The 11,195-nt window shown below is 40.1% G+C and overlaps 1 protein-coding gene across 1 annotated transcript in view; it reads right to left on the bottom strand.

Annotated features, from left to right (window-relative positions):
• Positions 1 to 2,004: 2,004 nt before the first annotated feature.
• LOC140903099 (scaffold attachment factor B1-like) overlaps positions 2,005 to 11,195 on the bottom strand; it is a 32,255-nt gene continuing 23,064 nt past the window's right edge. Inside the window, 10 exon segments of the mRNA XM_073323855.2 lie at positions 2,005 to 2,371; positions 2,720 to 2,771; positions 2,862 to 2,974; positions 4,067 to 4,188; positions 4,893 to 4,935; positions 5,656 to 5,793; positions 6,999 to 7,292; positions 8,952 to 9,058; positions 9,352 to 9,443; positions 10,519 to 10,658. Of these exon segments, the coding sequence (XP_073179956.1) occupies positions 2,242 to 2,371; positions 2,720 to 2,771; positions 2,862 to 2,974; positions 4,067 to 4,188; positions 4,893 to 4,935; positions 5,656 to 5,793; positions 6,999 to 7,292; positions 8,952 to 9,058; positions 9,352 to 9,443; positions 10,519 to 10,658 (1,231 nt within the window). The 3' untranslated portion in view covers positions 2,005 to 2,241.

Here is an 11,195-nt window from a genome sequence, read left to right as displayed (position 1 = left end):
CCACCTCTCAGGTAGTTGAAAGCAGCTATCAAATCCCCCCTCATTCTTCTCTTCTGCAGACTAAACAATCCCAGTTCCCTCAGCCTCTCCTCATAAGTCATGTGTTCCAGACCCCTAATCATTTTTATTGCCCTTCGCTGGACTCTCTCCAATTTATCCACATCCTTCTTGTAGTGTGGGGCCCAAAACTGGACACAGTACTCCAGATGAGGCCTCACCAATGTCAAATAGAGGGGGACGATCACGTCCCTCGATCTGCTCGCTATGCCCCTACTTATACATCCCAAAATGCCATTGGCCTTCTTGGCAACAAGGGCACACTGCTGACTCATATCCAGCTTCTCGTCCACTGTCACCCCAAATCCTTTTCCGCAGAACTGCTGCCTAGCCATTCGGTCCCTAGTCTGTAGCTGTGCATTGGGTTCTTCCGTCCTAAGTGCAGGACCCTGCACTTATCCTTATTGAACCTCATCAGATTTCTTTTGGCCCAATCCTCCAATTTGTCTAGGTCCCTCTGTATCCTATCCCTGCCCTCCAGCGTATCTACCGCTCCTCCCAGTTTAGTATCATCCGCAAATTTGCTGAGAGTGCAATCCACACCATCCTCCAGATCATTTATGAAGATATTGAACAAAACCGGCCCCAGGACCGACCCCTGGGGCACTCCACTTGACACCGGCTGCCAACTAGACATGGAGCCATTGATCACTACCCGTTGAGCCCAACAATCTAGCCAACTTTCTACGCACCTTGTTGTGCATTCATCCAGCCCATACTTCTTTAACTTGCTGAGAAGAATACTGTGGGAGACCGTGTCAAAAGCTTTGCTAAAGTCAAGATACAATACATCCACTGCTTTCCCTTCATCCACAGAACCAGTAATCTCATCATAGAAGGCGATTAGTCAGGCATGACCTTCCCTTGGTGAATCCATGCTGACTGTTCCTGATCTCTTTCCTCTCATGTAAGTGCTTCAGGATTGATTCTTTGAGGACCTGCTCCATGATTTTTCCGGGGACAGAAGTGAGGCTCACTGGCCTGTAGTTCCCAGGATCCTCCTTCTTCCTTTTTTTAAAGATTGGCACTACATTAGCCTTTTTCCAGTCATCCGGAACTTCCCCCGTTCGCCACGAGTTTTCAAAGATAATGGCCAATGGCTCTGCAATCACAGCCGCCAGTTCCTTTAGCACTCTCGGATGCAACTCGTCCGGCCCCATGGACTTGTGCACGTCAAGCTTTTCTAAATAGTCCCTAACCACCTCTTTCTCCACAGAGGGCTGGCCATCTATTCCCCATGTTGTGATGCCCAGCACAGCAGTCTGGGAGCTGACCTTGTTCATGAAGACAGGGGCAAAAAAAGCATTGAGTATATGCTTACATGTGCGACCATAACCTCATAGCATAGATGCAGCCTACCCCCCATGGAAGGGGTTTTACTGTTGATGTAGGAACATCTCCCTAAACAAAAGTTTGTTTCTATTGAGGAAACTTTTGTCCATCGACATAGCTGCATCTACACTGGGGGTGAGGTCATCATAGCTATGTCAGTCACGGTGTGTTTTGTTCACTCCTTTGACCTACGTAGCTAACTTTTAAGTGTAGACTAACCCATAAGAATAATGGTCCTCTGCCTTGCTTGGGGGCACCACTCCCAATGTTCCCTGTATGGACACACATGATTCCAGAATAAAAGTGAGTTAATTCCAGTATAATTATTCACAAGGGAACTTCGAGAGACCTAGTGGAAAAACGAACACCGGACACAAATCTCTGCCTGTTTCCTCATCACTCCAAGAGCCTTATGGGATTTGGTCAGTGTCTTTTCTGTGTCCCTTGACCCTCCTCTCTTTCTTCTCCATTTAGCCTGTTTCTCTCTTCCTAAAATGGCTGGTGAGAGAATCCTCCTTTTAAAGTTGCAGTCCCTTTTGGGACCTCCTGGTCAGTTTCAACATCCTGGTCAAATTCTAACTCTGGCGTCTGCAGTGTCATTGGGACAGAAGACAGTTAACTGTAAACTGGTTTTATTTATGGAAAATGGAATGCTTCATCGACAAACATTTTAAATGGGGTATGAACAACACATTACAAAAACAAAGGAATTCACATTGTAGTGAGCTATATAATGTGGCAGCAGCTTAAAAAATTACACATGTAGGGTAACCCATCAGTTACAGTTAATGGTAACCCAGGGTAATAGAGAATTCACCTCTGTTGCCATCTCACATTAAAAAATTAAAACATTCAGTAGCGACGGTTGAAACGGGGGTCATTGGGTCTGGTTGCTCTCTCCTGGCCTGCAAATCCTTCCCCTTGAATCCCTCCGCCATGCATTATCTGGCCTTGGTTGCCACTCTGCATGAAGCCTCCACGCCTACAAAGAGAGTCACACATTAATTTATCTTCAAAGTGTTTAAGTTTTCACTGCAACTTTGATTATCAAATGGATACAATTAGTGCCATTTGCATTTCTTGTATGATTTTCGTTCAGTAAGATGCACCAGATATAATCATGGGAATATTCATTACTCACGGATATTATATCAAGGACAAATCACAAACATTCTTGAATTATTTTACTTTGCATAACTCCAAATTACTTTTGTTCTCTCTCAAAAGATTCCGCTGAATAATTTAAACATGCACAGGAATGACTGTTACAAAGGGAAGAGAACAGGAATAAAAGGTACAAACCCCAATTATCCTTGATAAAGCTGCTTACCCTGACAGGCCTCCCCGATGCACTGCATGGCCTGGTCTGCCTCTACCACCACCTAGAATTAAAAAGAATGTTCAAACATTCCCTTCATCATTCCCCCTATTCCAGTTTTGCTTTCTTTATGCTAAGAATGCTCTATGTTTACCTTGCCATCTCTCATGATCCCGTCCCATCATTCCCCCATCTGCACTGCCCTGCCACGAACGATCTTTATGTCCTTCAAACTTTCGACCATGATCTCCCCAATCACGTCCGTCACTGGAAAGAAAGAAAGAAAGAAAAATCTTTAGGTATGTTTCTTACCAGTTTCATAGCACGCAGTGAAGCCAAACGTAACATCTCATTCATAAATATATTAGTATCCTTTACCAAGATACAAGCTTACCAAACCTGAATCTACAGTGTTCAGCTGGTTTAACCATATCTCAGTAATAAAGTTGCTGAACAATCCACCTAACGTAACAAATGAGGAAATAGGAGTTCCTTAATTCTATTTCTGCAACAGGGTATATTTGATGCCCAATGACTTCTTCCCCGAGTATCCAGGCTGGCCACTCTGACCAACCCACTAATCAAAATTCAATCTGAGAACAATGTATGTTGTCATGTTCTGTATAGTGGCTTATTCAGGGGAAATAGTATCTAATTTTAAAGTTAACAAAATGTTCAGCTTTGGAAACATTTTTACTGGGTTGTTTTCCTGAAGGGCGCTAAATTCCAGGCTGGTCCCTGCCACTTCAACTGAAAATCAGAGGTAAAACCCCACTGTGGAACTGACAAATGTGTATAGACACAGAAGTAACAAACCGTAAATCTTAATACTGTGATAAAAGGAGAAGTAATTTCACTGAATACCTGTGAGTGCTCCCCACTATACAGTTGGAAAATTTTAATTCATGCTAAGACTGGCATGATGGTTAAACAAGAACAGTCTGGGATTCCAAGTTTGTCCCATATTGGGTTTTCCATTAAGATTCTGGCTTCTCTTCCATTTAACAGTCTCAAATTCAGTCCACTAGCTACAAGTTACTCCCTCTTCAAAGAATTTCAGGAGCACCAGGGTCAATCAAATTTGACCCTTAGAAGAGGAAGCCTTACAAGAGAACTGTGAATACAGGCAAACCACAGCAACTCTTTACTACAGAGCTCCATGATGCACAGGGGCACTACATGTGTAAATCCACTGCACAGCCAGGAGAGAGGAGACCCTCAGTAAAACTATTTGGAGAGGATTTACTCTGGTAAAACTGCTTCCCTACTATCACCCTTCAAAAAGTTCATTTGAAGTTTCAAAGAAGCATGACCATTGCAAGTGCTGGTAAAAGACTGTCCTCGTTTCCCCATACTAACCGAGACTGTGGAGGTATCCCTCTCCCTTCACTCATTCTTCTGTCAGACCCATAGCCACCCCAACTGTCCCGTGAGTCTCGTGAATGACGATCTGGTCCTCCATGGCGCTCATCTCCATAATGCTGAAAGGTGAAGGTACACATTGGAATGCTGTAACCTGATCCTCAACTTGGTAAGAGCTGATCAATAGAATTTACCCAATTCAATAACCTATCCATCAGTAGAGAGCACGTTAGGATCCCAAGATTTCAGAAAGCCCATCCAGGAGTGTCACCACTGGAGCAAAAATTTTCCTCTGAACAACTTCAAAACTTTTTCACTAATTCCATTTTGGCCTAGTTTAATCTGAAAGTTACTCTGTGGAATTAAATTCTTCCAATGACTTCCTTACTCACCTTTACCTCTGTTGTGTCTTTGCATTTTCTACGCACACTTTTGGTACACTTTACCATACTGCTTTCAGAGTAGCAGCCATGTTAGTCTGTATCCGCAAAAAGAAAAGGAGGACTTGTGGCACCTCTCTCTAAGGTGCCACAAGTCCTCCTTTTCTTTTTACCATACTGAGACACTCACTAGTTGGGTTTGTCATGCCAGAGGAATTACCTCTGATGTATTTGTGTACCAGTAAATAGAACAAGTGATCAGATTACTCAAGTGTTTTCATTTTTACCTATTTAAAAAGAAATTAAGATTTATAATGCATAGGTTTTCCTTTCCTTATCTGCATCTCTTACACTAGTTCATTATATATTAATCTGACACTCAGTATAGGAAATCAGTTTATAAAAATTAAGCTACTCTAGGTCCATATCCACATACAACTCACCTGCCCATCGCGATCTCCCATCGCTGTTCTTGATCCTTCTCTCCTGAAAAGGAGCAATTCGAATCAGAATCTTGCGATGACATCATAAAACTAATTTACATGAAGTATTTAGGGCTGTATTTTCACAGGTGCTGAGCACAGGTTTCTGCTGGAATTGCAGATTCTCAATCTTTACAAACTATCAAATTTCACTTGCACATATGGAAACTGGGAAACATTCTGGCCAGTTTAAAAACCTAGTCAGTCCCAACGTAAGAAGGTAAATAGAATATTCACTGTATAAAGACTTTTATCTTGTCTACATGTTAGTGTGAGCTTTTAAAACATTTGGCAACTTTCTGACTTGCAACACTGGGAATATATAAATACGAAAGAAACCAATTAGTCATGGGAAAAAGGCACTGGGTGCTCACAGTGCTATTTCAAGGACTTTATGAGTCCTATTGCAATCAGTTCTGCTTGTAATGCTATTTCCCACATTTTGAACAAATCTGCTGGAAGCTTTTAGTTGATGACACAGTACATTCAAACACCTTGTTTTGTAAGGTTTCTTCTGGTTACACAGGTTTCAAAAGTAAACCCCACAGACAATTACAAACTTCAGCATGGAACAAGAATAGACAAGCTCTGATGTCTTTTTTTTTTTTTTTTTTTTTTTTTTAAAAAAAAGCAGCATTTATCAAATAAATAGAGAAAAATGTCATACTAAATATTCTATTGCTGTTACCTGATTTCAGGCAATGCAGAAAAACAAATCACTAACCTGTCCATAGAATGGTCTTGGTATCGGCCACGATCCCTGTGGTCATAATCATGGAAGCGATCTTGGCGGCTAAAATCAGAATGGTATCTGTCATCCATCGCCATTCGCTTTGCCTCTGGCCAATAGGAGTCATCTCGCCTACAAGAAAGTTCAGATTTAATACAACATTGTAGTCCAGACAGAATTATCTTTCTCTTTTGTTCTCTTCATATCTAGTCTCATTTAGTTATTACCTTTTTTTAAAGGTAAGCATAATTGATAGGATAAGGTATTTTCTTACAGAAGAGGAAAAAAGTGACACATGAGAAAGGAATACAGCAGAACTAAGGCAGTACAAGTTATGAGTTACACAGAATTACCAAAATTATCTGAATTACACTGTTAATCAGTTCCATCCATGTTTGGTCCATGTTTCTTTGAATCTAAATTAAGGAAATACATTATTCAATTTCTATTCTGTGGGTTAATCTGAACAGTCAATAATTATTTAGATTTGATTATTAAAATCTGATCTGCCAAAATGGTGTCTTTGAGTTTCAGAAAAAAGACTGCTTTGAGTTAACCTATATCAATCTTTACCTTATTGTGCATGTGCTGAAACAAGAGAAGAAATATTGTCTTCTATCTGCATTTGTTTTAGGATTTTCTACAGTAATTTGTCCATCTGTCACAAGGCCTGTCTATATGAACTATTAGTGCAGGGCACGCTGGGATGTAAATCTACCTTGTGCTAGCCTGCCACGCACTAACTGTGTAGACTCTGATGCTGTGCACTAAAAGTTCCCTACTGCGCTTTGATCTACCCCTCTTCAGTACACCACGAAACTTTTCATGGGCAGCAGCAGGGTCCACAGAGACAGTTAGTACATGACAGGCTAGCACAAGGTAGCTTTACATTCCAGCGTGCCACACACAATCCCTCAGTCAACTTTTCCCTGAGGGCTTATAAAACAGACTGCTTTAACTCCAGTCAAAACGAGATTCTGATCAGCAACACAGGGAGAAAGACAGACTAGGTTTTTTGCAATTACATGGATCTTCTAATCCACCTGTAGGGAAATTTACTATATTTTGAGTTTTTTCAATTCAGAGAGAACTGGTATGGGTAACTCTATGAAGAGTTTAATGTGTTTAAGAATGATTACTGATTGAACTGTTTACATGCAAAAATGTGCTTGTCACTATTAATCTAGTGGAGCATTTGACACAAAAGCCCATCAATGACTGTCCGCCTACGTAGTTCTCTCCGTGGTTTGGAACTTCCAGAGAGAATCTAAGGACTGCTAGCTTTTCTACTTGCATCAAACGGGAAATCATTAACTCACTGTATTTGTAGTTTTTACCTCCCATCTATGTCATATGGTCTTCTCAATGCCGATCGCCGTTCCTGCTCATAGCGAAGTTGCTCGTGCTGACGACGCAGCTCTTCTCTCTCCCGCTGTATGCGATCCTGTTCTCGTCTCCTTTCATGTTCTATGTGCATTCGCTCTCTCTCCAGGCGCTCTCTTTCCATCCGCTCTCGCTCAAGGCGCTCTCGTTCAATTTGTAGGCGCTCTCGAGCTATCTCAAGCCTGTCTCTTTCTTCTCGTTCCCGTATGGTTTGCAAATGCTGCTGTCTCTCCCGACGCTCACGGGTGCTATATAAATAACAAGGTAAAAGGCTTAAAGATTTAACCCTTCAATGCTGACAATGAACTACAAAGCAAAAATAGAAACTGCAATAATCCTAGATTTGTGTTGGGGGTTCCCTCTAACCAGGCTATGGGGTATTTAGCACTGAGGATGGCTGCTCACCTGTAACTGGAGTTCAATTATATCACCTCTGCAGAAGCACGCACATCCTCACAGATCTGAACACTAGGTGCAAGGCCAAGGGACCATGATACTAAATGCCCTAAATTCATTCCTATTACTCAAAATATCATCCAAGGACTATGAAGAAGCAAGAAGGGAGGGTGGGTTAGCGTGAATCTGCTAAGGCTAAGAACTCCACTTACAGGTGGGTGAGTAACCTCTCTCTTCCGAAGAAGAATTACCTCAGAATATCCACTATTAAGAGGGCTGAAAACTGAATACAGGGTCTAATCCATTTAGATCTACAAACAGATACAGATTCTCTGGACTTGTCCAAAAAAATACTAAAAACCATGTTGAAGTCTTATGAAAGGGTTTTTGGTTTTTTTTTAAAACCCTACCCAGATTTAGCTTTCCCTAGATAAGCTGTGAAATTTTGCAAAGGATGGGAAATGGATGCACTGATTAAGATGAGTAAAGGCCAAGGAATTTAGAATGTGGACACAGTACTACCTTTATCCTTTTACAGAACACTATGAAAGGAGTATCAGAAAAAAATAAGCATCTGCACTAGGGTCCCTCTCTGAGCTGAAAGGACACAGAGAATGTAGCTTTGAGGCACGGATAGTAAACCATTATTTATATTTCTATACATAAAATCATAGGACTGGAAGGGACCCTCAAGAGGTCATGTAGTACAGTCCCCTGCACTCATGGCAGGACTAGGTATTATCTAGACCATTCTTGACAGGTGTTTGTCTAACCTGCTCTTAAAAATCTCTAATGTTGGAGATTCCACAACCTTCCTTGGCAATTTATTCCAGTGCATAACCACCCGGACAGTTAGGAAGTTTTTCCTAATGTCCAACCTAAACCACCTTTGCTGCAATTTAAGCCCACTCTTTGCATACATGTGTAACCAGCTTTTTTTTAAATTTCAAATTACATGTAAACTTTGAATGGTCTGACAAGGTGAGTCACCTAAAAGGGAGTTAAGATTCACCCTGCCCGATGGAATGAGTCTGGATGGAAATCTGTCCCTGATTCTGAGACAATCTTCCTTCTTCCCCTCAGGCATTTTCCTGAAAGCACTGAATTGGGTGGGATGGAATTGTTTTGGGGGATTTTCCTTTTTCTTGCCAAGCAGCAGAGAATACTTAACATTAATTAAACCTATGTACAAAATAGAAAAGGCAGAGGAGGACAATTTGAGCTATGTTTTCACATATAACTTCACACTGCATGTTCAGATCCAAAGAGGGTATATGAATAACCTCAACAATCAGTGCTCTGCAGTCTCTTCTGGGGCTTGTGGCCTCCCGATGTGTGACCTGACAGTGGGCATCTACATAGACAATGCTTACTTAACTGAATAAAAAAACTAAACTTCAAATACCAACCATAAAGGGACTATGTCCCCTTTAAATAGCTTTAGTGAGAAGACAGTCACCAAAGTTCTAAAAAGAAAAAAAAATTCCACACAACTTTGCCATTGAACTTACCGGCGTTGTTCCGCCTCTCTAATTTTTCGCTGTGCTTTGATTTTGTCGAATGGCACAATACCTTGTCGCTCTTTGCTCTCTGATTTGCGGTCCTGGCTCTTAAGGCTCTATAGTTAATATAAAAGTTGATAAAGGCTTACTGGAGTGCATTTATAAGAACACAATTATGATAACCAATCAAACAATACTCATAACATCCCTTCCTTTCACAAATGGTGTGTCTGAGAGCTTAGTCTCTGCATGAATTTTTTTAAACATATTTATTCCTTTTATAAGCGCAGACAAAACACACAAAAGAAATATGTCTTAGCTTGAGTGTAGTGCTGCAGGTTTTGTGATGTCAGCCATTTAAAAGCTATTTGACTAATGGGAATTTTGAACCCAGAAAAATTAAACTTACTCTCTCTTTTGATGTAGTTGAAGTTTTCACGCTAATAACAGGTTCTCCTTTGGATTTGTCCATTACTACTATCCTTTCTGCTCCCTTACTTCCTACACAAACCACAACAAAAGGAGATTACATAATATAATGGGAGCTTTGACTTTCAATGGTAGAAGTCCTTGCAATGTGAACATTTTTAACATTAACTCCTTTTCAAAATGCTGTTTGACAGTAGTGACTTTTGAATACTCTGCAATTTGTACCCATAAAGTAAAGTAACATTTTTATTTTATCTTTTCTACTTAAACTGAGTAACACCAGGGGCAGATCCCTTGTAAGACTTTTAGATGCTACTTGATATCAAAGTGATCAGGTACATAGTGAATACATTTTTATACAACTGTTTCAATTTCTAAAACCAATAGATACTAAATATGAAATGCACTTGTCAGCATAACCTGAACCATTCAATAATGACTGTTATAACAGAAAGAAACCAAATCCATAAACAAGATATCTATAAGTTTTGTAATTTTGGCAGTTTCCATCAGATTTCTACTGACTAGTTATGGTTAAATTTTACTTACTGTTTAGTTTACTACTAAGTTATATTTGATTAAATTACCCACCCCGCATATTCACAAATATATCAGGCATGGAGACATAAGAGAAGTCGAAACAGAAAAACAAAACCCTGTTTTCTCATTCTACCCAGCATTTACTACATAACTAGGGTGATGTAAACGTCCAGTGTGACATTTTTTGATTACACATCCTATTTCTAATTACATTCACTTGAAGTATCCTAACATATATAGCGAACAGTGCTTGTTTCTAAGCTTTCCCCCTAAAAATGGACCTGATCGACATCAAGGCTAATAAGAACATAGGTAGCTGTGTAACTGTGACTATTTCACATACGTGCATGTAATACCTCCATTTTTCAAATGATCAGTGCCACAAAGTCTTGACAGAACTCCAGCAGCATTTCATCACCCAAAATTATGCACTGTAACTCTGTTTAATATGATGACCAAAACGTAGTCAGCTATAGCAATTTTTAAAAAGTACTATCCTACCTTCCATCTTACAAAACATTTAAATCATTTGGTTTGGGAAGACATAATTGTAAGCATCCACATGAATCATGCCTAATACTCTGTAACAAAACAGCAGTTAAATTACCTGATTTTGTAGTCTTCAGTTGATCTGAGGACCCAGACTTCAGCTCATCTTTATCCTTCTCTTCTTTTTCATCTTTTCCTTCTGCTTTCTTAGCATCATCTTGTTGGTCAGTCATCTCGTCGTTTTTAACACTGCCAGACCTATAGAAAATAAACTGATTTAAAACTGAAGGAAAAAACTCAACACATTGACAAAGAATGATATAAATGTGCAGAAAGTCTGAGCTAAAAGCAGATTGAAATACATGTCCTTTTACATATAAGGCTTTGGCTTAAGTCTCTGGAAGAGATGCACAGTATGCCCAACGGCACTGATACTGAAAATGCTAATTCCTCTGTTGGCATGAAGTGAAAAAGATCAGAACCTACTGTACAGCTTCAAAGAAGTTTTGGCCTAGCATAAGATCAAGATAACTGAACTATACACAATAGGAACACACACATTATGGTGTGCCTAATGCCAGAAAAGATTCCTGAGAGAAAACATGGCAACCAACGTCAAACCTAGTAGAATTTTTGTAGCATGGCCGTTGAACACAACAAAACTGACCCCATACAGTAGGCGGGCAGAGCCTCTCATAAAATTAAAAGTTTCCAGAGATGAGAGCTAAATTAAACAAAGCCAAAATCTAGTTATCAAACAGCATCTGACAAGAGAGTTATACTTCAAGAAAACAT

The sequence above is a fragment of the Lepidochelys kempii genome, chromosome 25 (genome assembly GCF_965140285.1).
Source record: "Lepidochelys kempii isolate rLepKem1 chromosome 25, rLepKem1.hap1, whole genome shotgun sequence".
NCBI lineage: Eukaryota > Metazoa > Chordata > Testudines > Cheloniidae > Lepidochelys > Lepidochelys kempii.
Note: the sequence above shows the minus strand (reverse complement) of the source record. Positions and strands in the feature narration are given on the sequence as shown.